This window comes from Phocoena phocoena, chromosome 12 (genome assembly GCF_963924675.1).
Source record: "Phocoena phocoena chromosome 12, mPhoPho1.1, whole genome shotgun sequence".
Classification (NCBI taxonomy): domain Eukaryota; kingdom Metazoa; phylum Chordata; class Mammalia; order Artiodactyla; family Phocoenidae; genus Phocoena; species Phocoena phocoena.
The window spans coordinates 89,010,394-89,038,296 of NC_089230.1; the positions used below are offsets into that span (position 1 = coordinate 89,010,394).

A 27,903-nucleotide genomic window follows, 5' to 3' on the forward strand; every position below is an offset into this window, starting at 1 on the left:
TGGTGGAGAAATATTCCATTATATATATATATATATATATATATATATATATATATATATATTCCACATTTTATTTATCCATTCATCTATTAATGGCTATTTAGGTTGCTTCTACATCTTAGCTTCTGTAAATAAAACTGTAATGACCATAGAGGGTACACTTATTTTTTCTAATTATTGTTTTTGTCTTCTTTGGGAAAATATCCAGAAGAGGAGTTGCTAGATCATATGGTAGTTCTATTTTTAATTTTCTGAGGAACCTCCATACTCTTTTCCATAATGGCTGCACCAATTTACATTCCCACCAACAGTGCACTACGGTTCCTTTTTCTCCACATCCTCACCAACACTTGCTATTTGTTGTCTTTTTGACAGCTGTAAGGTGATATCCCACTGATATTTCAATTTGCAATTCCCTGATTGTTAGTGATGTTGATGGTTAATGATGGTTTTTCTGTGTCTGTTGGCCATCTATCTGTATGTCTTCCTTGGAAAAATATCCATTCAGTTCCCCTGAGCGTTTTTTAATTGGCTTGTTTGTTTTTTGGATATCAAGTTGTATGAATTCTTTGTATATTTTAGATATTACCCTTTTATCAGGTATATCATTCGCAAATATCTGTTTTTGTTTGTGTTTTTGGTTATGATTTTATGTATTTATTTTTTGGTTTTCTTCCTATGTACAAGCTTCTCTAATAAATGTCTCAGAAGTTGCAGTTTAGCTACTCATATCTATTTTATCTATGTTCCATCTCAGCAGTGCTACCCTTTGGGATCTAGTCAGGAGAAAGGAATAATTCTCTAGTTTGTAGAAAACACTATTCTGAGGTAAGCAGTACATGAATAAGATTAAGTGATGAGGATCTAGGTCTCTCTCTCTCCCTCTCCCTTTCTTTCTCTCTCTCTCTCTCCCTCTCTCTCTATATGGGGAAAATATTAATCTGTAGCACTATGTGATGGGTAACTGACCCATGATGTTAAATAATCTGTAATAAATTTAGCTTAAATATATGTATTTCATCTTACAAAGTGAATTCACATGTATTTACAAGCCAGGGGATCTACTTTCTAGCCTTTGTCCTTCCATTGATTATAACTCACCTAATCTAGCATGATGGATTTACAGATTAGAGTACTGCAAGTAATATAAAGTGATTTCTCATGAGTGGGGAGACATCAGAAATCTTTCTTCTGAAAGGGAGTGACATAATACAATCTAGGATTTGGAAAAATAAAATGGAGATGATGAAAATTACAATGGAGGAACAGGAAATTGAAGAAAATGTTAAAAGTTTAATATGTCCTAGGAAAGAAAGTAGTAACAGTAAATATAGAAGAATTGCGCAAAGTTTTGAGAAATATTTTAGACACTCTCAAAGGACTCAACCAAAGAGGATGAAATAAGAAGAATCCTTTCATATAGCTTATTGAATATATGGAAAGTGGTTGTGGGGGGAAGGAGTTGGACAAACAATTTGGTGTTAGGTTCATTGTAAGGTGTCTATAGACCATCTAAGTGAGGATAATTAAGGAGTAACCCAACATTCAGGTCTAAATCGATGAGAGCAATTTGGAGCCATCGTAATGTTGGTGATAAGAAACATTCTTCTGGATGTGGAATAACTTAGCAAGAACTTATAAGAAAGAAAAAAATATGACAACAGACCTTAAAGCCTAATGAAAGAACATTTAGGAGGTGGGTGGTTGAACTGGAACCAGTGAAATAAAAGAAACAAGGAGTAAAAGATTAACATAGAATGTCTTGGAAGTTAGGGGAGAATAAAACTTCCAGAGGAGAATGATTTATTGCATCAAAACTCAAAAAGGAATCAGGATTTTAAAGAGAGTCGACTTTTTGTAAACATTAGATTTGGTTATTTCATCTGAGCAATTTAAACTAAGAATTAAGGGTGCAAATTGTTGTCTTGGATTGAGGAGTAACTGGGAAATTACAAATGGAAGCAATGAATAAGATTACTTTAATGGTGAAGGGTAATAAGTAGGGAATCAGAGTGCTCTCTTTAGAATGAAAGGCCAGGATACATTCATGATATGTTAGTAAATATGGAAAGACCAGTGGCCTAACTTTAGAAAACAGAAAGAGCATAGCTTCCTGTGAACAGCAAGGATTGAGATCAGGATGGGCAAAAAGAGAAGTGTTCTTGGGAGTAAAAATGGATGATGACAATTGGGTAAATTTAAGCATGAAGATATTAAGTGTAATTCTTATGTCAGTGAAATAATAATTTCCAAATTTTGTTTTTAATTCTTACACACATTTAATTAATGAACCCATTTATTTAAGACATTTAAATATAAGATAAATGTACTTTAGAATAATGGTAATTTTGAAACATCCATAAAACTGAGGATGATAATGTTGATACTGACTAGGGCTATTTCCTTGAGTCTAAATTTTATACAAAACCTGGAACCTAAATTATAGTGTAAAGGAAAAAATATATATATCTTCTTTGAGCCAAGAAAAGCTAAATTTGATTTCAACTATAATAGTTTGAAATCTAATTTTGGATAAATCCCTTTTGCAAACAACTTACTGTAATTTAATTATGTTTTGCTTTTACCATCTCTCCCTATTTCATTTATTTATTTCTCAGTTTATTCCTATTTTCCTCACGAAAGACTATTTTTTATGTTTTATAAAAAGCATATTTCCAAGTTTACTAATTATTTGAGACCTCCAAATTCAATACTGTATAAATGTCAGAACATTATTAAAATGGGCAAAGTTTCAGGAAAACACAAATGTGTCTTCATGAAAACTCCAAAAGTCTATATAATTTTTATCACAGATTTGTCACATTTATATTCTTATGTATATATACATATATATATATATATATACAAATTAAAAATTCTCATATGTATCTTTTCACAGAAAGAGAAATAGAGGGATAAATATAGATTATAGAAATAAATATAGTTATGAATATTCACTTTGTTTTATGTTGATACTCATTAGGGTTTTTTTCTAAATATTCCAGTTTTCCTTTTCCAGATACTTCTGTTTGGGGTGGAGCAGCATCGATATTTTTGGCTAATGAATTTGACTGGGAATGATGTGACCAGTGGAGAGAGAGATTAGTGCTGGTGGTAGACTTTGCAGATGCTCTGGATGATGGCTGCTCCATCAGATGATCCAGAGTGAGAATGATGACAAAGGAGGGTTATCCTGGTGGACCTTTGATGGACACATCTCATAAGCAAGAAATAAGGCTTTGTCACTTTCAGCTGCCTGAGATTTGTTCAAGCAGCCTAATTTAGTCTACCATGAGCAACTGACTTACCAACCGTTCAAAAAATTGTTAACTGACCAATTTACAGTGTAGCCACATGAAGTGGTATCCAATTAAAGATTCCTTCCCTTAGGCTTTTATATGACTTAATGAGAATGAAAACTGAGAAATTCCCCCTTATTAGTGATGTTACATTTCATCAGAATATACTGTTTTACGAGTATATATAATCACTACTAAATTTTTAGTGAATTTTGAAGTTTTAGAAAGATAACTTTAGTAACTTAAGGAAGTCTAGTTCTATTATTTTTGGGGAAAATTATCAGTTTTTCATGCTTTAATTGACTCTTTTAAAAATTAAAACATATCTGACTCTTTTAAGTAAAGGGCTATTTTTCTGGCCTGGATGTGCACAGTTGTCTGGTAGTTGCGTGTTTAGCTGGGAGGAATCTCTGCTCCTATCAGAAAATGTTTAGTGCAGTTATTCTCAAAACACAAAAGGTTCTCAAGCCAGACTTCCTTGCGTCTGAATTCATATCCATTATTTACCAACTGTGATCTTGGTCAAATTACTCAACCTGTATTAACATGCAATTATTCTCATTTATAAAATAAAAACCTCTCTACATGTACTATTCTGAGAATTAAATTTAGTAACATATATAGAGCACTTAAGATGTGCCACAGACAAATTAAGTTATATTTTTAAAACTATAAGTAGGTTTGTCATGGCAATATAAAATAAATAAGTATAAATTAATTCATTAATTTCATTAATTAATGAGATGACTTACCTGGAAGATGTTGACTAGTTCATAGGGCATTTGAAAAGATATATATTTATAGGAAGTTTAATAAAGACATTTGAGAATAACATTACTAAATTAAATACAAATCTGGTTACTGACCTACAGAACAATAAATAATAAACCTTTGAAGTTATTTGTTTCCACTGAACAGAAATGATTTGCATCTCTACTGGACAAAAATCTACATACCACTTAGGTCTGTGACTTTTAATTAATAGTCAACAAGTAATTACTTAATACAAGTAATTTTAACTCACTCTATCAGATGCTGTCGGGGTACCTCTCACACTGCTATGATGTTACCATTTCAACTTGCCATAGCAACTTCTAGCTGCCTGTGTTTGTATCTATGAGCCTGAGAGCTTTCAGAATCTTCTTCCCTGAAAGGCAGAACAGAAATTCTCGGGAATTCACACTCTTTCCCTTCCTCAGCATCTCCCCAATCCAGCATGCAGCCCATGACTATACTTGGTGGGAGATGGGGTGTAAGTACCTTATCCTTCTCACCGCATCAGTTGGGGTATTTCTGAAGTGTATTTTTCATGGTTGACCAGAACTTGCCCAAGGAATAAACCCTTCACTTGTAATCCCCACTTCAATAATTGACATAATAATGCAAACTTCATTTCCTGCATTCTCTTCCCTCCACCAGCTTACTCCACTTTAGGTGTTGTCTACATCTCTCCAAAAACTACTTCCACTGGAACTCTTTGCTCAGAGTTTGTTTCCAGAGAATCCCAACTGAGAACTGCAAATCCTGGAAAAATTCTCAGGGCCTAACATAGCTTCCATCAACCAGTCAAGCCTGTAGGGGCAGCTGACTAAGTACCCTGTTGTGCCTGAGCAAAGCCTGCTGTTGCAGGGTGATTGTCCCCCTGCTCACTATCAAAAGAACAGGCATAGGGAAACACCTCCCCACTTCCCACCACCCACAATCTAGGTCTTAGCTCCCATTAGTTACCATTTTTGCTCATCATTGTAGAGAACTTAGTACAGTGTCTCATACATAATAAGTAATTGACAAATATTACTTGAATATTGTTCAATAAATAAAGAAGAGGAAATAGAAGCAAACATAAAAGTGGTGCTCTCAACTTGTCAAAGAGCTAAAGACAACAACAGACTTCTGACCACACGTATTTCCTGGCAAAATAAAAAGTGAAAATACTGTAAATTTATACTTTTTAAGTATCACCTTTCATAGATCAGTTAAAAAAACAATGGTGTGCCCAATGTTATACACCATCATCTAATTTCATTTCCATGTATAAATTTATTATACCAATTATAACTTACTTTATTATATATATATTCTAAAATAAAATGAAGACAACTGACAGAGACTTGTAAGAAACCAATTAATTTGATCATTAGTCTTTTTCCTTTTGAAATTTAAGTTGTGAAAAACAGAACAGATATTCACAGGGTGCTATGGAATGGCAAACTATAATCCTAGAACCTCTGCATAGAGGACATCTTGAGTTCAGTTACACAGTCTAGGTATTTTCAAGCTGTGAAGTCCTTAATTGTTTTTTCTTTATTGGATATTTAAATTTTATGGGGAGACTATAGTTGTTTATGTGTTGCCTTCTTAACTTAAAATGAAACTACACAAGAAGTAAAGTTTATATCTAAATGTATCTCCCTCCTGATAATTTGGAAATAGGGGATCCATGTAATTGTTTCTAATAATTGTTCATCCATAGCTTGCTGCCCTATACACATAGTCAAATTATAAAAGGTATTGGGACACACATGTTTTCTTACAAGTTATGCAGGTTATGTTTGATAGAATTTTGTTGGTGACCACTTTCTGTACTAAGATGTCTGTTTTGTAATTTTTTCCTGATTATTATTAGTTTAAAAAATTACATTTTCTTTATATTGCTGTTGTGACTCTTCCGCAGTAGAAAGCTAAAATGATATATTTTAATAAAATTTAAGTTCATAATATTGTATATTAGGTATTGTCAGTGAAATATTGTTAATAAATTTAGACATTTTGTGGAAACCATAGATTGATGTCCTGATAATATTATTAGACCCTGAGCAGAAAAAAAAAAATATTCAGATGCATACTTTAAAAGTCTGAAACCTATTTATTTTATCAAAAAAAAAAACAACAGTAAAATCAATCATATATTTTAATGTAGTTCAGCAAGATCATTTCTCATAGGTATTAATGTAACAGAAAGGCAGTTAGCTCAAAATATTTCTGGCAGTTCTAAAGATGCTTGAATTTTATAGCTGCCCTTTCTCACCTATGTTTGGGGGTGGGGGAGGAGAAGGCTGGAGGTGAGCATCAATTAAATGAATGATAAGGTCTTTGATGGATAGATTTTTTTTTTCACCTTTTTAATTTAGAAGGTAAAACTTTCTAACACAGTTTAAGTTGAAAATTATGGCTGAGATAATAGAGGTCTGACTCCAGTGCAAGTTAAAGAGGAAAAAGTCGCTGCTCAAATGTCAAGACATCTTGTGGTCTAAGATGATTAAAACCAAACTGTTTGCTATATGAATCCCAAGGTGCAGCTATATCTCAGCTTTGGTGACATTTAGTCAGTGACTTTTCATAGCTTGTTAATAATGTATAGCTGTCCCTATATAAATCTGCAGTGACAGAAGTGGCCATTTGTAGTGGAGCAGTTAATGAGATTTATTCTTGACAAAATGCAGATTTGAAAAGTATTTCTACAAAATCAAGATTGATGTCAAAAGAAATCATGCATTTAATGGACCATGGCATCATAACCATTTTTGAGTGTCTTAACCAAGATCACAGAATTTTGTTCAGTGATATATTTATATTTTTAGTCAGCCTTCTATACAGCCCAACCCCCCAGCCCTCTCCACCACTAGTTTCTACTTATCCTGCATAAATCAGAAGTCTTCACCTTACAAATCACTTCCTCAGTGGGAGTTTTCTCACCTTTGACTTGGTTAGTTCCATGTCATTCATGTAAGCTTCCCATGGTAAGGCTATACCATACATTTTCATGATTGCTACTTTGATGTCTGTCTTTCCGACTCGACACCACTAACAGGTTTCTTAATAAATTTTTAGCTTTCACTGAATCCTTAAATGATTGCTCAACCATTGAATCAACATTAACATGTGTTGAAATGAATATTCTTTGCTGAAGGAAGAGCTGTCTTTGTTAGACAATGAATTGAAGTAAATTTATGTGCATATTCTGACTATTCAATATTAATCTCCCATTAATTATTTCATCTCAGTGGAGACAGAAAACTACTGATTTTAGTCATGGCTGTATCTAATATGTCAACATAAACCCTGACATGTGTACAAATAATGCACAAACTATGAAATGCCACAAGGCAGTTATGAGACAGAAGAAAAGGGAATATAAGAAAGGAAATGACTTTACAAGTTAGTTATTAGTTTTTATTTAACATCTATAAGAACATAAATAACCCCCAACTTTTGCTGATTTGAAGAGGGTTATCAGTATTTTGCAATTAATGAAAATAATAGATATTTATTATGAAAACTTCAAAAATGAAGAGCAAAAACTATAAAACAAAAGGCTGGAGCAAACTTGTCATGTTAATAGGTCAAACATGACTGAATACTACCAATTTCATTTTCAGAACCCACTTAAATAAATTTTCAAAACTGAGACAGTCACTGTTAAATTTTGCTGTAGTTCCATCAACAAAAACATAAAAGATGTATATTAGTTTCCTGGCTGCCATAACAAAGTACCACACACTGGGTATCTTAAACAACAGAAATTGTTGTTTCACAGTTTTGGAGGTAGAAGTCCAAACTCAGGGTGTTGGCAGGGCTGGTTCCTGCTGGGAACTGTGAGGGAACGTTCACACCTGTAGTAACTTCTGAGAGCCTCAGGCACCCCTTGGCTTGTAGATGGTGGTCTCCCTCTATCTTCACATGCTCTTCCCTCTGTGTGTGTCTGTCACTGAGTCCAAATTTCCCCTATAGATAAGGATTAGGATCTCCTCCAATGACCTAATCTTAACTTGAATATATCTGCTCAAAGATTCTATTTCCAAACAAGGTTATATTCTGTGGTACTGGGGTTTATGCCTCTTTTGAGAGACACAGTTCTACTCCATAACAATATGCAATCTAAAAATATATGAGTGTATATAAATATAGATAGATAGATACATAGACACAGAAATGTATACACTGCTTTCACATAGGCTGTATATGGGCTTTGCAAACATGAAAGTTAACTACTGACTAACATGTCAAATTTTGCTTACCTGGTATTTATTGCTAGTTATATAGATGCCTTCCAGTTACTTGATGTTAGAAATGACACTGGAGCTGGTGTTCTTATCTGGGGCTTGGAGTCCTCTTCCAAGTCCACGGGTTATTGACAGAATTTGTTTTCTTGTGGCTGCTGGACTGAGTCCCAATTTCCCATCAGCCAGGGAACACTTCTTGCTCTAAGATATCACCCATGGTTTCTTCCTGCATGGTCCCCACATTCACAACTTGGACTTTTGCTTTAGTTCTTCTAGGCCACACAGTGTGAGTCTCTCTGCCTCTTTTGTACCAGTCAGAAAAAATCTCCTTGCTTATAAAGCACTCACTCCATTGGGTTAAACTTACCCCAGGCACTCTCTCCACTGCCATGCAACTGGACACAATCAGAGTGATATTTCATCACAATCATGGGCTTCACCCATACTAGAGGTGGCAGGGGAGATTAGGCATGACTGTGGTAATCGTGGAATTCTGCCAACTATAAATACCCCATTAGTTCATCTTTGCCTTTGTGATGATAACTTTTCTAGAATTCCTGGCATAAAAATTACTAACTTAAAATAAATGCAAACATATGAAGCTTTTAAAACATATTGCTAAAGTCTAATATTCACTCCCACCAGGACGCCCGGAGTACTTGTATACCCGTGCATCCCCAGTAACAGAAATTTATCTCAACATGAGAAACAATACACACAGGTACATGTGCATTATTTTCTGTAGCATGAAAGAAACTTTGCAGACGCATAGCTCTTTACCCCAAAATACTTCCATATTTTCAAAGGTTAAGAATATTCAATTACATGATCACAGTAAATTATTAAATTGTTTCTCATCAAATATTTACTCACTAGTTTTAGCATGCTTTGAAGGAAACCTTGCAATCTTACCCATTCATGACCCAAAGTAAATACTGTCTGGGGACACATGCACACACACATAATTATAAATTTGTTTATAATTTTTAAGTGTTTTATACGGAAAATGTCTTAGGCTATCTACTTCTCTCATTTTCTGAAAACAAGTGTCTTTTTATTATTTTTAATCCACACTGTGTATATTATGAAAACATTTTATTGAAGATCTCCGATTCATCTTCACTTTCAAAAATATAAAATTGTATCCTTACTCACGGAACTTCAGTAATCAGTAAGTCATCATTTTTCCTACTCTTTTGATCCCTAAGTCATCATTACTTCATAGGCTAGTTTTTCAATATTATTATTTCAATTATTTAAGTATAGCACTCAGATATTATAACGTATTATCTTTTTGGCAGAAGCTATAAACTACTCTGAAATATATTCTTGTGAAGGTTAAAGAATAGCAAGCAGTTCCTTTTAGAGAATTTAAGCATGTGGAAACAGGAATTTAACTTATCCATCTTAACATTGTGCCTTTTTTTACTTAATATAAATAACAACCATCAGAGAGCAATAATAAAAAGAGAGCACTAAAAATATCACCAGCACTTAAAATGTACCCAAATTTTCATAACATTGTAATAAGTATATCTTTACATTATTTTTTATTACATTTACTTTTTAAATTCATCCTCAAGCTAGACTTATAATTTCAGTTTAAATATAATCCTGAAATTATACATGAGAAAATCTTATGGATATTTATAAATGTAAAATTTACATCATTGATCAAGGTCACACAGCTGACAATTCCCAGAGATCTTATTCATCTCTGTGTCATCTCCATGTCAAGAATTCCAAAGCCTTAGCTCTGAATACCGTACTTCCTGAATATTTCACTCTATACTGTCTTTGCTTCTGTTTAATCAAATGAACCTTCTGGAGAACTCCCCATGGAGTCAGTTTCAGATCCAAGATTACATACAGGATTGATGTTCCCAGTAAGAATCCAATATTATAATTTGTCTAAAATAGTTCTACTTTAGGTCATTTAAACAAATCATTGAATTCTTAATTCTTCTGTTTTATTTGTTGATTCAAACATACGACTGATGCGGTGCCTGGTTTTCAATGTTCCATCACTCAGAAATGTGTTCATTAAAATCTCCTAATCACCTAGCATTCAGCCTGGACTTTAATGCTGAGATAGACCTAAAACTTCCTATTAGTTGGGTGGCAAAGTAAAATAGTAAACAGTATTTATTCCCCAAAGAAATTCAGCTATATCATAAAGGCTTAGTTGATGTGAAATAATAAAGTTCTGATGAATGGAATCCTAAAGAACTATTTCTAGTTATTTGCTCACTAAATTAGGAATTTAAAGGAAAAAAAAAAGCTTTATATAGAAAAGAATTACCAATGAAGGAGTTTAGGCAGCTGATGCTGCATTCTGTAAGCTCATACAGAGATTCCTCCCACCCAGTAATACGCGTTATTTTGATTCAGAGCTATGTATCACAGGTAAGTGATCGTGACATGCCCTGTTAGCAATTGCAAGGAAGACCACCATATCAACCACACAAAAAGTATATTTAGGTCGGGTAGGCAGAAATCAGGAATTGGTTTGCAGAACACATTATTTCCATACATATATACGTTTTTCTTCTCATTATGCTTTCATAATGCCATATTATAACGTTCTACTATTTCTTTGGGTATTAGTATATTTAAAGTGGGAAATGATAAGTATAAATATACTAGCTTTGCAATAATTCTTAGGAGTATAGTTTCTGTCATCAGAGAATATGCATTTCTAAAAGGCATTTGAACATTAAAAAATAACAATTTTATAAATTCTGATATGATTCTGTCTCACAATAGAAAGACAGATTTTCTGTGTTATTTTTTCTTGTTCTCTTAGTTCTTACTCACTCCTCTCCATCTCAAATCTTTTATTTTATAAGAAGACCAAATACTGTATTAAGGCTCAGTTAACTTCAACAAAAAAATTACAAACAAGCAACTAAACTAATTCAATGAAAAACATACTTAGAATATTTATGACTCATAAAAACCGGAAGTTCACTTATGCTGCTAACTTCAGGCATAGCTGGATCCAGGGATGACTCAGTCCAGAAATTATTTCTCTGTCTTTTGATTCTACTCCCCTGTATATATTGGCTTTAGCTGAAGGTGAACTCCATACACAGAGTGAGAAAAACTGCTGTTGATAACCTAGACCTCAATCTTCTCAGGCTACAGTCTGAAAGAAAGACCAAATCAACTCATAAGAAAACTATTTGGCATTGCTTGAGTCAAATCCTCACCTCCAATCCAAACCAAAGGGGGTTTGTAATAGAGCAGGTTGGGCCGCTTCTACCCTTTAGATGACACAACGTAGGATTCCACTTTAACCTCAGACCACCGCTCTCCCACCTGGCCCCCTGCCCTACCCACAGGCACTCAGGATTCCCTTAGGGGAATGGATGCTGAGCATACAGACAGCACAGACCTTCTGTGGGTGGGATGATCACACTTATCACATTGCCTGAAATAGTTCTGGTTCATGCCTGTTGTTTTTCTGTGCTAATTAATAGGAGGATCTCCTTTAATCCTCAAAGTATGTAGACTTAGATGCAAATTATAACATCATTCTATCTGTGCGTAAGAGTACATCTCTTCTCTCCTGAGAATGGAAGTAGGTGCATTTAGAAGAACTAACAAGTTGAAAATATTTTCTTTTCTTTTTTATTTCTATTAATTACAGAGTGGGTACAAGATTCTTCTACCCTTTCAAGGTAAAGAAGGGCTTTAGAAAGAATGAAAAGAACAGATAGCTTGTTTTTGGTAATGTAGCAGTTGGACCCATGTTGAACCTCTGGCAGAAATTTTGATTGCTCCCAAAGTGAATGTGAGTTTTCTGCACAGGCACTATTTCATTCATTATTTCTCCAAAGAAGAGGAAACCTATACATATTGGAACAGGTGGATCATATGGGTAAAATGATATATAGACAAGGGCACAGTATTGAAGGGGCCACATCACATGTCCCATGCTCACTCACAGTAAAAGACCTTAAAATCCCTGGGGGAAAAATGTATTTCAATTGTAAACATAAGAAAATATACGTATACAACTATGGAGAGATCCAGAAGATAATATATAATAGTATATTAAATTTCAGCTGTCTTAATTTATAAAATGTGATCACATTTCTATATGTTCTGAAAACACGTAAACATAAAAGTTTATCAAAGTAGAAGTTAAATCCAAGCACAAACTCTGAGTAATATTTCAAACAAAAGCTGCTATGATTTAAGGTGATTTTACTTTAAATAATAGTCACAACAAACAGGCTACGGGAGAATCAAACAATAGGAATTTATTTCCCCCAAATAAGAAATCCAGAAATTGGTGATTCCAGGTTTGTTTCAGCAGCTCAATGATGTCATCAAGTAGGTAGGATCATTCTGCCTTTCTGTTCTGCTCTGCACAACCTGTCTGCACTTTTTGTTTTCTTGGACACAGTGGTTGCAACACCTGCAACTTTTTTAAGCGTGAAAGGAAAGCTGAGAGTGAAATCAAGTGTTCTTTTCTCAAAGTGGTCCTCACCCCCTGCTGTAGTGTCTGTGTGCCTGTGTGTACGTGTATGTATGTGTGTGTGTGAGATATATTGCTCTTCTTATGCTACACCACCCACACCTGTGTGTGATTTTCTCTCTGGAACATATAATCTCTACTGTGTCAAGTAGCAAAACAATATAATTTTGAGCAGTTCTATTGTGATGATACTTCTTTACAATTCAAGACAAAATCTACCCCTCTACCTGGTAAGGAAGGCTTTCATTTCAACTCAACAGTTTTTGTTAAGTAGAAATGTCACCTAAGTAACTGGAGGAGATACCAAAAGCCCTAAGCTTCTTGGTTAGGACAGCTGACCCTAGATTCTGAGCTCAGTGCCCCACAGCCATTTATCCAAGATTAGACACTCAATGTGCTTAGTGAATACAAAGAACAGGAGGGAAGATTCAAATGTTATTTTTGTTTTCATCATGAAGTATAATAAAGCCAATTTTTCTGTCCTTTGCATGCATGTAATTCTTCAGTGTAGGGGATTCCCATATAATGCCTTTTCTCCAAAAACATGAATAGGACTTTTTAATTAAGGTATTTTCACTTTATAACTTAAACGTCTATTCTACCTTTGGGGCTTATGTAGTGAAAATAGGAAAAAAAAATATTTGTATAATGCTAATAATTAACCATAGTTTTAAAAAGTCACAAAGTTGATCAAGAATTTTCATATAATAGGAACTTCTGTGAAGGTTATTAAAATGGCTTTTGTTCACCTTCTAAGACCTGCCTTAAAGTTTTATTGGCATGTTTTATCTAACTCTACTTCAAAACTCATGTCTTTGCTTTTCCTTCATTGAGTATATTCCTAGCATTTTTCTTCTGATTGTTATCCAGGCATAGACTTCTTTTGAGTTACAGATAAGAAGCAGGGGTTATGAATTCATATGTTGAGGCCTTAACCCCTGGAATTTGACTATATTTGGAGATAAGATATTTAAAGAAGTAATAAAGGCAAAATGAGGTCATATGAGTGGGACCTCATCCAATATGACTGAGGTCCTTCAAGAAGAGGGGCTGAAGACACAGACAGAGGGAAGACCATGTGAAAACATCGGAAGAGGACAGTCTTCTACAAGCCAATGAGAGTGTCCTCAGAAGAAACCACCCCTGCTGACACCTTTATCTAGAACATGTAGCTTCCAGAATTGTGAGAAAATGGATTTCTATTTTTTAAGCCACCCCATCTGTGTTACTTTTGTCAGCCCTAACAAAAAACACAGGCAGGCAAGAAAGTGAACAAGAAAGAAAATTCCTGAAGCAACTAAGGCACTGTTAAAAATATAAAATCATTAAAGACAAATTAGTGAACTGAATACATTGTCATCTTATTAAAATATTACTTGGTAGGGAACTAGGAACACCTGCATCATGTTCTTAACATCCCTAAAAATTCCAGAGGGAAAGACGTGTTCAAGGAAAATGCTTAAAATGAGCTCACTTTGTTACTTTGAGGCTATGGCTTTAAACTCCCTCCTCCTCAGTACAAAATATTTGATGACAGATGATGTCAAGGAGGATGTTTTTGGCCCAATGAAGATAGTCTAAAAATATACAGGCTGGATGGCCTGCTTCTTCTAGGAATCTCTCAAAATATGAATGCTGAAGAGAACATGAAAAATGGAGAGAAGTTCCTTGAGCCCAGACAGGAGCTGCGTCTTGTGGAGGTAGAGTAGCCAGCTGCATAATATTTAACAGATCATAATAATTATAATTAAAACAGGATACATTTATTGACTTTAATAGACAGTTTTTTTAGTTTTTGTATTTTTTACAAACACAATTGACATTTTCACTATTTCAGATATATTAGAGAATCTGGTTAGAATTTCTGTAGGGAAGCAACATGTAGCTATCTATAACTAAATGCCATTTTAAAAAGAAGCAGAGTCTGTTAGAAGTTTATCCCTAAATGTATATTTACATTAAAGTTTGAAAAGCACTTACACAGATTGTGCTCTCTGACCATAATGTACTCATATTAGAAATAAAAAATGAAAATACAACATAGTTATTTCACAGCTAGGAGTTTTATAGAGTTCATGACATACTTCTTGCAACCCATCTTTTTGATAAATGTGACTCTAATATGAAAATCAGTTTCTATAATTGGAGCTCAGATTTGTTTTTCTTCCTATCAGTTTTCTAATGACACACTTGCAAATTAGAGAGAATGATCCTAAGTAAATATACAGTTTGGTAAATAAGTAGAGGTCAGAATAATCAGTATTTTTTTTTTTTTTTGGCGGTACGCAGGCCTCTCACTGTTGTGGTCTCTCCCGTTGTGGAGCACAGGCTCCAGATGTGCAGGCTCAGCGGCCATGGCTCACAGGCCTAGCCACTCCGCGACATGGGGGATCTTCCCGGACCGGGGCAAGAACTCGTGTTCCCTGCATTGGCAGGCGGACTCTCAACCACTGTGCCACCAGGGAAGCCCTCAGTATTTTAATAAGCCTAATAGAAGCCATAGATGCTCTTGAGAGAAATAAATTATCTGGATATAAACAATCCCAAAGGCATTTCTTAAAGTTCAATTTATGCAGTGATTTATTCATTATGAGCTGATGTAGGCTGATGAGTGGCAGGTTAGTTTTTTAATTCCTTTACATTATTTCATGGAGAATTATAGAAACATTTATGTCTTATGTTGGAGAATTCCTCACCATATTGGCTATATTAGCTATATTAGTTACACACAATTAAAATACTTTCAGAAATTTCTGATTCCACACTGAGCTAGAACATATTACATTCAAATATTATCTTTGAACTAAAGTCCAGAAATAGCATAAATAGCAATTATTTAGAAAGAAGTATACTTTGTACATTTCCATTTCTCTGTTATGCCTTGTGGCAAGATGGAAAAAATTGCCATGATTCAGACTTTTCATTTTGGTACAGTCATATGCATAAAAAGATGGAAATTAGAGAAGCACAATAATTTTCAAAATATGTGATATACTGTTAAGTACAAGGGATCTTTTTTCCCCTGAGTATTTGTTAGTGATATTTTTCCAAACCTTGCTGCTCTAGGATTGTGTTGAAATAAAAAAATGTCACTTTTAATATTAACCCTAACTCAAATATGGCTCTGAAATAAATACTATATTGAGATATCAAGAATCTGTCCCTTGATAACTTGCAGAAAATACAATGTAAATACAAGGGAAATCAACTTAAGAGTAAAATTTAAAATCTTGCTAAAGATACAGGATCCTGTGAAACTAACCAAAGTTCTGCTGGGGAATTGCTTCAATCACACTCTATGCTCATGGGGATTGGACAGAGTTAGACTGGTTAAAATGGAAGAAGAGAAAGTCAATAAGAAAATAAAAAACAGAGGCCATTTAAAAGATAATAATTTATATATTAAAGATTAAGAGAGACAATTGGAAATCTGAAGAAGGCTTAAAATAATTTCATTAAAATATCATTAGTCAAAGGAGAAATAAATGATGCAATAAGATAATATGGTGTATGTTGAGGTTGGGGGCATGTTGGAAACCACAAAACTCATAATTTTAAATGTGCTTTCGTGAAATCTCAGATAAACTTTAGAAATGTATATATTTTACTGTTTAAAAATCAATTTTTTTCACCATTTAATGTGAAATCCTGGTTCCCTTTAATCTTGGTTTTGTTTTATACTGTATAACCTCCTGAGCCTCCATTTCATATATATTCATACATACACACACACAAAAATACACATATATACCAAATGGCTTATGTGTAAACAGTTATTGAAATAAAACACATTTGAAATGTAAAAACTTAGGATGCTAAACAGCTCTAGCATGTTACCTCCTCAAACATAATTACTGTTCGTTCCCCAAAAAGAAGTAGTGTAAAACTGATTTCCCTGTGAAAAGAGCCTTAATTTCTCTAACAGCATACATACTGTGTGTCCACATATGTAGACAAATGTCCACAAAGAATAAAACATCTTTTAAATGTAATATTGGGATGGAGGGTAGGAGGGGAAATCTGCTTATTGGAAGAAACTGTTCTTCCAGAGATGTGTAGTCATGATAGTCAGAAATCTGGAAATTATGCTTTATAATGAATGAGTTAAGAAACTTGGAAATTTCCCATATAAGGGGGAAAACATTTAGCAAAATGAAAGTTATGGTCAAGTGTTTAGGAAATGGGTTGGAATGTTCATGGATTTCTGCAATCAATAGAATGCCATCCAATGAGTGGAAGAAGAAGAGAATAGTTAATAACATTATAATAACACTATGGCAAAAGACTTGATGCTTTGCAAGTATTAAAAAAGTAATGATGGCTCAACTTAATTTACTTGTTGTCAATAGAGCTTTTGAAATACCAGGTAGGTTGCCTCCTGAAGTTGTGTGCTCTTTAACATTGGATGGGGCCTGCAGAATACAACTCACTACCTCTTGAATACTTTGCTTAAGCCATTCTAGCACTAGAAATTTTGGATCTTTAAGTGAAACAAAACTTTAAAGAGATTTAGTCAGAATCTTCTTTCATAACTGGGTTCATTTGTGGGTCAGGATTTAGACTGACTCTTGCCATGGGAACACTATGTTTACTACGGTATCTACTAAAATTGTGCCTGACAAGTGAATTATTTTTAATTTAAACTCAGGCCAGAGAGAGGGCTCCAATTACTTGTAGCCTAAAAATATTGTCAATCTTAGATTGTGTTCTGAGGATTGACAAGTGGATGCAAATGACCTTCCAAAGTGCCTAGCATATAGGTAGGACGTTTAGCTAGCCTTAATTATATAATGTTTGCTAACTGGAATATCACAGTATACTGTAAATATGCAAGCTTTCTTAATAATGAGTATTTGCTTTGAGAAAATAGTTCTAATCACAATAGAGTAATATAGGCATAGTGATAAAATTTATAATAGATTTAGATAAGTCTCATTGCCCAAGTTGGTTCTGATTATTTGCTTATTATCTCTTAAAAATAATCCCCCAAATAACAGTCTACTTTTTTATATTAAATGAATTATTCCTAAAAGTAGAAAATAGAAGAAAAAATTTCTCTTAACATAAGATCTCAGTGTAGTTGAAGTGCATTAAATTCCTTCCTCCATTTATTTTGAAAACTTATTTAACATACACAGTAGGTTGGGCTCCACATGTAGCAAATACAGCAGGTGCTTTTGTTGCTTATCATCCCATAACAGCTGTGCTGGACAGTCCCTAGCCACACCACTAGATCCCATCTCAGCTGTCTCTGCTCTTATGTCTTGGACTTCTTCGGAAGCTGAGGGATCTTATTGGGGACACATGGAGGATAACTACCCACAAATCAGCCCAGACATGTGGGTAGGCTAATGCACTGAGGGCAACCTTGACCAAAGTAGACAAGAGGCAATGTACAGCTGCTCCATCTCTCAAAGATTCTAGGGAAAACTTCTGATGTGCCTTCTTCCTAGATCTTCAGAAGGTCCTCATAGTTACCTGTTGCTGTGTAACAAACTACCCCCCAAATTCAATGGCTTGAAACAGCAGCACTTGTCTATTAATTACTTATTATTCTGTGGCTCAGGAGTTTAGGAATGGCTCATCTGGGTGGTTCTGTCTCAGGACTGCTCATTAGGTTGCAACCAAGATGTCAGTTGGGTTACAGTCATATGAAGACTTTACTGGGGCTAAAATATCCTCTTCCAAGTTCCCTCATGCAGCTGTTGCCCAGAGGCTTCAGTTCTTCTCCATGTAACCATCTCCACAGTGTTGTCTGAGTATCCTTACTACAGAATAGCTGGCTAGCCCAAGAAAAGTAAAGAGAGAAGGAAGAGAAGGCATGCTTCGACCATCATTTAGCAGTGAATCACTAAGTACAACATACACTCAGTGAGAGAAGAAAATAGAGAAAGGTGGGACTGAGTCCCAGCACACACAGTGCTTACCCTTATTTTAAAAGTTTACTGACTATCCTGTAATCAACCTTAGTCAATATCTTCTATAGTACAGGCATAGGTATTTTATAGTACATACATACATTCATTCATGCACACATATGTATATACCAAGCTACCTATGTTTAAAATAGAATGGAAAGAGTAAAGTCTACAGTGATTTAGCTCTATGATGCCTGAGTCTTTTTATTTTCCCTTTTTCTTTGTGGCTATGGTTGCTTTTAGATCAATTGGCCTTAATTTCACTGAAAATACTAATAGATGTCCATTAAATTATCTCCTATAAATCAGCTACTAATAAATAGTAGTTGATAATACATGACTACTTCATGTCCTTAATTTTATAATAAATGACTACTTCATGTCCTTAATAATAAATAAATGACTACCTCATGTCCTTAATTTTATTATTAATTTTGCAAATATTAACTGTACAATATGGACTCATGTGTATTATATAGAGATATGTATTTTTCACTTTTCTTTCTTAGATGTCTCCCTGGATTTTCTGGGAAATTTTGTGAAATTAACATAAATGAAAGTTCTTCATCACCATGTTTAAATGGTGTGAACTGTGAGGATCACATCAATGGATATATTTGCAAATGTCAACAAGGTAATTATGAAAAAGTAATGATCATGCAAATGTCACATTTATTTACAAAAGATATGTATTTATATATGTGTATTGTATATGTGTGTATTTGTACAATTTTGACAATCAACTCACTAATAATGTTGTTGACTATCAACCAGGTTCTAAGCGATGATTACACTTAAAAAATATGAAATTGTTGTTCTGTGATACTAGTAATCAATTCTTTAGGCTATCAGCAAGAAATCCTGGTGCTTAGATCATGGTATCTCACTACAGGTATTTTCAAAATTTATGTAAGCTTCAAATTCCTGATCTTTATCTATATCCATTGTGCCTATTGCACAAGTCCTTTGTAAGAACTGGCTCATTAATATTTACATTATTATTACTGCCAATGATCATCAGTATAGAGATGGACTGGTTGGGTGAACTGATTTTATTCAAGGGGAACTTTTTTATTAACAACAGGTCTTTTGGGCCATTTCTGCCTTTGCTCATATTATCTTTAACTGTATACTGATATAAACAAGTTGTGTCCAGGAATCTTCTTCCCTCTCTTTCCTCTAGTTTTCTAAACTTTCAAATTTGTTGCTTTCTACCTATGACTTCTATCACTCATCTTACCTTCAAAATTTAGTTTCATCCACCTCAAAATGATGTTGAATATGTGAATTTCCTTGAGCAATAATAATCTCACAAAAATATATGTGGGGGATATTTTTGGTCACTAAAAAAGAATTCTCACTATTCACAAACCCCAGAGAAGATTTAAGATAGCTTGTGGATACCCCAGAGTCTGGGCTCCTGGTTATTTGAACCTCCAGAGGAAATAACAGCCAATAATTCTTACAGATAAAAGAAGTAGAATAAAGCTTACAATGCTCTGACAGAAGAAATAAATACCATTTAAAAGCTATTGCTTTTCCCCAAAAAAATATCTTTCTCAGACAGCAGAAGCCAGAAGAACTACAATCCTGCAGACTGTGGAATGAAAATCACATTCACAGAAAGATAGACAAGATGAAAATGCAGAGGGCTATGTACCAGATGAAGGAACAAGATAAAAGCCTAGAAAACCAACTAAATGAAGTGGAGATAGGCAACCTTCTAGAAAAATAATTCAAAAAATGATAGTGAAGATGATCCAGCACCTCAGAAAAAGAATGGAGACAAAGATCAAGAAGATGTAAGAAATGTTTAACAAAGACCTAGAAGAATTAAACAACAAACATCTAGAAGAATTAAAGAACAAACAAACAGAGGTGAACAATACAATAACTGAAGTGAAAAATAAACTAGAAGGGATCAATAGCAGAATAACTGAGGCAGGAGAAAGGAAAAGTGATCTGGAAGACAGAATGGTGGAATTCAATGCTGCAGAAAAAATTAAAGAAAAAAGAATGAAAATAAATGAAGACAGCCTAAGAGACCTCTGGGACAACATTAAATGCAACAACATTCACATAATAAGGGTCCCAGAAGGAGAAGAGAGAGATAAAGGACCTGAGAAAATATATGAAGTGATTATAGTAGAAAACTTCCCTAACAAGGAAAGGAAATAGCCAGCATGTCCAGGGAGTGCAGAGAGTCCCATAAAGGATAAACCCAAGGAGAAACATGCCAAGCCACAGAGTAATCAAATTGACAAAAATTAAAGACAAATTATGAAAAGCAACAAGGGAAAAGTGACAAATAAAATACAAGGGAACTCCCATAAGGTTAACAGCTGATTTCTCAGCAGAAACTCTAGAAGCCAGAAGGGAATGACACCATATATTTAAAGTGATGTAAGGGAAGAAACTACAGCCATGATTACTCTACACAACAAGGATTTCATTCAGATTTGATGGGGAAATAAAAAGCTTTACAGACAAGCAAAAGCTAAGATAATTCAGCATCACCAAACCAGCTCTACAAGAACGGCTAAAGGAACTTCTCTAAGTAGGAAACATAAGAAAAGGAAAGAACCTACAAAAACAAACACAAAACAATTAAGAAAATGGTAATAGGAATAAACATATTGATAATTGCCTTGAATGTGAATGGACTAAATTCTCCAACCAAAACAAACAGGCTCGCCAATGGATACAAAAACAAGACCTATATATATGCTGTCGACAAGAGACCCACTTCAGACCAAGGGACACATACAGACTGAAAGTGAGGGGATAGAAAAAGATAGCCCATGCAAATGGAAATCAAAAGAAACCTGGACTTGCAATACTCATATCAGATAAAATAGATTTAAAATAAAGAGTGTTACAAGAAACAAGGAAGGACACTACATAATGATCAAGGGATCAATCCAAGAAGAAGATATAACAATTATAAATATCTATGCACCCAACATAGGAGCACCTCAACACATAAGGCAGATGCTAACAGCTATAAAAGAGGAAATCAACAGTAACACAATAATAATAGGGGACTTTAACACCTCACTAACACCAATGGACAGATCATCCAGACAGAAAATTAATAAGGAAACACAAGCTGTAAATGACACAATAGACCAGATAGATGTAATTGGTATTTATAGGACATTCCATCTGAAGACAGCAGATTACACTTTCTTCTCAAGGGCACATGGAACATGATCCAGGATAGATCACATCTTGGGTCACAAATCAAGTCTTGGTAAATTTAAGAAAATTGAAATCCTATCAAGCATCTTTTCCGACCACAACGCTATGAGATTAGAAACAAATTACAAGGAAAAAATGTAAAAAGCACAAATACATGGAGGCTAAACAATACTTCACTAAATAACCAGGGATCTCTGACAAAATCAAAGAGGAAATTACAATATACCTAGAGACAAATGATAATGAAAACATGCCAATCCAAAACCTATGGGATGCAGCAAAAGATGTTGTAAGAGGGAAGTTTATAGCAATACAATCCTACCTGAAGAAACAAGAAAAATCTCAAACAATTTAATCTTACACCTAAAGGAACTAGAGAAAGAAAAACAAACAAACTCCAAAGTTAGTAGAAGGAAAGAAATCATAAAGATCAGAGCAGAAATAAATGAAATAGAAACAAAGAAAACAATAGCAAAGATCAATAAAACTAAAAGCTGGTTCTTTGAGAAGATAAATAAAGTTGACAAACCTTTAGTCAGAATCATCAAGAAAAAGAGAGAGAGTACTCAAATCAATAAAATTAGAAATGAAAAAGGTGAAGTTACATTGGACACCACAGAAATACAAAGCATCATAAAAGACTACTACAGCAGCTCTATGCCAATAAAATGGACAGTCTGGAAGAAATGGACAGATTCTTAGAAAGGTATAACCTTCCAAGATTAAACCAAGAAGAAATAAAAAACATGAACCGACCAATCACAAGAAATGAAATTGAAACTGTGATTAAAAATCTTCCAACAAACAAAAGTCTATGACCAGATGGCTTCACAGGTGAATTCTAACAAACATTTAGAGAAGAGCTAACACCCATCCTTCTCAAACACTTCCGAAAACTTGCAGAGAAAGGGATACTCCCAAACTCACTCTACGAGACCACAATCACCCTGATACCAAAGATAGTACAAAAAAAGAAAATTACAGACCAATATCACTGATGAATATAATGCAAAAATCCTCAACAAAATACTAGCAAAGAGAATCCAACAGCACATTAAAAGGATCATACACGATGATCAAGTGAGATTTATAACAGGGATGCAAGGATTCTTCAATATATGCAAACCACTTAACGTGATACACCATATTAACAAATTGAAGATTAAAAGCCCTGTGATCCTCTCAGTAGATGCACAAAAAGCTTTTAACAAAATTCAAAACCCATTTATGATAAAAACTCTCCAGAAAGTGGGCATAGAGGAAACCTACCTCAACATAATAAAGGTCATATATGACAAACCCACAGCAAACATCATTCTCAAAGGTGAAAATCTGAAAGCATTTGCTGTAAGATCAGGAACATAACAGGATGTCCATTCTCACCACTATTATTCAACATAGTTTTGGAAGTTTTAGCCACAGCAATCAGAGAAGAAAAAGAAATAAAATGAATACAAATTGGAAAAGAAGTAAACCTGTCACTATCATGGATGACATGATACTATACATGTATAATCCTAAAGATGCCATCAGAAGACAACTAGAGCTAATCAATGAATTGGTAAAGTTGCAGGATACAAAATTAATGCACAGAAATCTTTTGCATTCCTATACACTAACAACAAAAGATCAGAAAAATAAATTAAGGAAACAGTCCCATTCACCATTGCAATAAAAAGAATAAAATAACTAGGAATAAACCTACCTAAGGAGACAAAAGACCTGAATGCAGAAAACTACAAGACACTGATGAAAGAAATCAAAGGTGAAACTAACAGATGGAGATATATACCATGTTCTTGGATTGGAAAAATCAATATTGTGAAAATGACTATACTACCCAAAGCAATCTACAGATTCAATGCAATCTCTATCAAATTACCCATGACATTTTTTACAGAACTAGAACAAAAAATCTTAAAATTTGTATGCAGACACAAAAGACCCCAAATAGCAAAGGCAATCCTGAGGAAAAAATAAACAGAGCTGGAGGAATCAGGCTCCCTGACTTAAGACTATACTACAAAGCTACAGTAATCAAGACAATATGGTACTGGCACAAAAACAGAAATATAGATCAATGGAACAGGATAGAAAGCCCAGAGATAAACCCATGTACCTATGGCCAACTAATCTATGACAAAGGAAGCAAGGATATACAATGGAGAAAAGACATCCTCTTCAATAAGTGATGCTGGGAAAACTGGAAAGCTACATGGAAAATAATGAAATTAGAACACTCCCTAACACCACTCACAAACATAAACTCAAAATATATTCAAGACCTAAATGTAAGACAGGACACTATAAAACTCTTAGAGGAAAACATAGGCAGAACACTCTTTGACATAAATCACAGCAAGATCTTCTTTGACCCACCTCCTAGAGTAATGAAAATAAAAACAAAAATAAACACAAAGATCTAGTGAAACTTAAAAGCTTTTGCACAGCAAAGGAAACCATAAACAAGATGAAAAGACAACCCTCACAATGGGAGAAAATATTTGCAAAAGAAGCAACTGACAAAGAATTAATCTCCAAAATATACAAGCAGCCCATGCAGCTCAATATCAAAAAAACAAATAACCCAATCCAAAAGTGGGCAGAAGACCTAAATAGACATTTCTGCAAAGAAGATATACAGATCACCAACAAACACATGAAAAGATGCTCAACATCACTAATCATTAGAGAGATGCAAATCAATATCATCTCACATTTATTAGAATGGGCATCATCAGAAAATCTACAAACAACAAATGCTGGAGAGGGTATGGAGAAAAAGGAACCCACTGGCACTGTTAGTGTGAATGTAAATTGATACAACCACTATGGAGAACAGTATGGAGGTTCCTTAAGAAACTAAAAATAGAATTACCATATGACCCAGCAATCCCACTACTGGGCATATATACAGAGAAAACCATAATTCAAAAATACACATGCACCCTAATGTTCATTGCAGCACTATTTACAATAGCCAGGTCATGGAAGCAACCTAAATGCCCATCAACAGACGAATGGATACAGACAATGTGGTGCATGTATACAATGAAATATTACTCAGCCATAAAAAGGAACAAAACTGGGTCATTTGTAGAGACATGGGTGGACTTAGAGACTGTCATACAGAGTGAAAATGACTATAGACATGAATGACAGAGTGAAGTAAGTCAGAAAAAGAAAAGCAAATATTGTATATTAACACATATATATGGAATCTAGAAAAATTGTAGAGATGAACTGGTTTGCAAGGCAGAAATAGAGACACAGATGTAGAGAACAAACATATTGACACAAAAGTGGGAAAGCGAGGGTGGCAGGTGGTGGTGGGATCAATTGGGATTGACGTGTATACACTAATATGTGTAAAATAGGTAACTAATAAGAAAACTGCTGTATATAAAAATAAATAAGTAAAATAAGATTTAAAAAAATAATAAAGTTGGATGTAAGGAGTGCCAGGAAATAAGGTTGGTGAATTAAAAATATATATATTTTTGTCAAGGTCTGATCATTTAAAACCGTTAGATATCCACCTTAAGCAATGCATATAATCCTATGAAAACAGTTAAGAAACAAAACAAGTATTAAAGTCATTTTTACCATATCAATATATATCTTACAATTGCTAGTTCCATTTATTATGTTGATAGATTAGTATTGATGCTCCAGGTGAAGATTCCACTTGTTTCAGGTTTACTTGAGGCCTGGGGTCCTTCTGAAGCAGCTGCAGCCTCACACAAAGTCCCATTCTGAATGTTGCCCATCCGGTCCACTGTGGAAACGAAAGGCCTCAAAAATACTCATCCACCTTGTTGGGTGATAACTCAGAACGTGCTGGTACTTTTGGTGCAAGACTTAGATTCTGGGCTTTTTTTTTCCCCCCCATATAAAGCAGATTTATTTTAAAATTTCTCAAAATGGAATGAGTTATCACAGTTGGTATAAGCAGTTTGATTAAATGACAGTACCAGTAGCTGTCCTTCACTGAATACTTGCTATAGACATGCACTAAGCAAAATCCTTATGGCCACCACACCATCCTTTATTTAAAAAAATTATTATTATTTTTAATATTTGAATTTTATTTAATTTGTTTTTATAACCAATAAATATTTATATTATTTATAATTTTAACTAATATTTTTTCTTATTAGTTATCCATTTTATACATATTAGTGTATACATGTCAATCCCAATCTCACAATTCATCCTACCACCACCCCTCCCCCACCATTTTCCCCCCTTGGTCTCCATACATTTGTTCTCTACATCTGTGTCTCTCTTTCTGTTTAGATTCTTCACAGCCAAGTCACAAGAGCACATACCTTGTAAGCAACAAAACAAACAGACGAATTATTAGAAAGTGCTATGGATACCCTCTCAGACCCCTGTCCCCTCCCAAGGGCTCTCTCCAGCCAGGCCTCTTAACCACACCAGCAGTTCCTACTTCTGAAGTTATTTAAAGAATAATCTCACGCTTGCAGGTCACCCTTCAATCTTTCTTCATTTTTTTCTTCTTTCCTCATTGTCTTTAATAGCACAGTTAGCTATTGTTTGTTTTCCTTTTTTTCAGTATGTTTCCTAATTTGTATCTTGAAATTCACTCTCTGACAGGCAGTTCTATAGTTTTTATAAATGTGTAAAATTGTGTAAGTACCACCACAGCCAGTCATGTGGCCACTGCCCTCACAATGTTCTCATGCCACCACTGTGTAGTCAGTCCTTTCCTCACCCCCAACATGAATTCATTTTGATAGGAGTCTGATTTTTTTCTTCATCATTTTATCCTTGAAAAGTCTCCCTGTTGTTGAGCTCTTCTTTCTGTCATATTCTGAATTTTAGATGTTGAAGGCCAAATGTGGGAGACCTTGAGCACATATTTGTTTTAGATAATACTAATTATAGTAACAATAACAATATTAGTACATGGACATCCTGCTATTTTACATGTACTCACTTATTCAATTTTCATAATGACTTTGTGAAGAAGGTATTTTTTTCATCTCATTTTTCCCATGAGGAAACGTAGTCCCAGAGTCTTTGGGTAATCCCCCATATCATATTAGTGGCAAAACTGAAATTCACAGCCAGGAAGTCTGGCCTGGTGCTGTACCCGCATTTCTTATGTTCCCCAAAAAGGGCCTGCACTGAATAGCAACTCCCCATAAAGTTTCAATTATGTAGGATGAGTAAGTTCCAGAACTTACTCTACAACAGTGTACCTATAGTTAATAGTACTGTATTGCATACTTAAATTTCTTTTAAAAGGATACATATCATGTTAAATGTTCTTATGAAAATTAAAAAAAAAATCAAATGGACAGCCCTCCAAAAAAAAAAAAAAAAAAGACCTTCATCAATAAGGTCCATCAGTGTGTGGCAGCTTAATCACTTAATCTGGATGTTAGCAATTCTAAGCACTGTGAGATTTCTCAGGAAGGGGGAACCTCCAGATCTCTCTGATTAGCCCCTATAAAGCTTCCATAAGCAAAAACTGAGAACTTAACACTTTTCTGAGTAGTTAATAGCAATTTGCCTTCTCTGAAATGGCACAGAAAGACACAAATGCTGACTTATTTGGTTTATACTGGTCCCCTCATCTCTCTCATCCATAGAGGAAACCAGCTTTAAATCATGTTGATAATTCTTTCTTATGCTCTGGTCTAAATCAGGCCATTAGCCTTACCTTACATACTTCTGGATGGAAACCTACCTTCCCTAGGTATTTACTTCTATCCTTAAATTAGTTAAGTACCATAAATTATTGCCATTTTTTACTCTCATCAGTTGTGGAGATCTTCCTTAAGTTCACATCATGTGGTCAATTTTCAGAATTTTCTTGTCTTCATGTAACAGCTCTTCCTCCATGGTTGTCATCTTGGGTGCCTCCTCCAACTGCACCTCAAGGTTTGTGATTTTTGTCTTTTTTCTCCATTCCCCCTTCACTGTAGTCAAACAACTGCTTGACTCCTGCAACTTTCTGAACAGAC

The 27,903-nt window shown here is 34.5% G+C and overlaps 1 protein-coding gene across 1 annotated transcript in view; it reads left to right on the forward strand.

The window, feature by feature from the left end:
- Positions 1 to 27,903, forward strand: part of EYS (eyes shut homolog) — a 1,660,061-nt gene that overhangs the window by 749,249 nt on the left and 882,909 nt on the right. Inside the window, 1 exon segment of the mRNA XM_065888819.1 lies at positions 19,216 to 19,340. Coding sequence (XP_065744891.1) covers positions 19,216 to 19,340 — 125 coding nt within the window.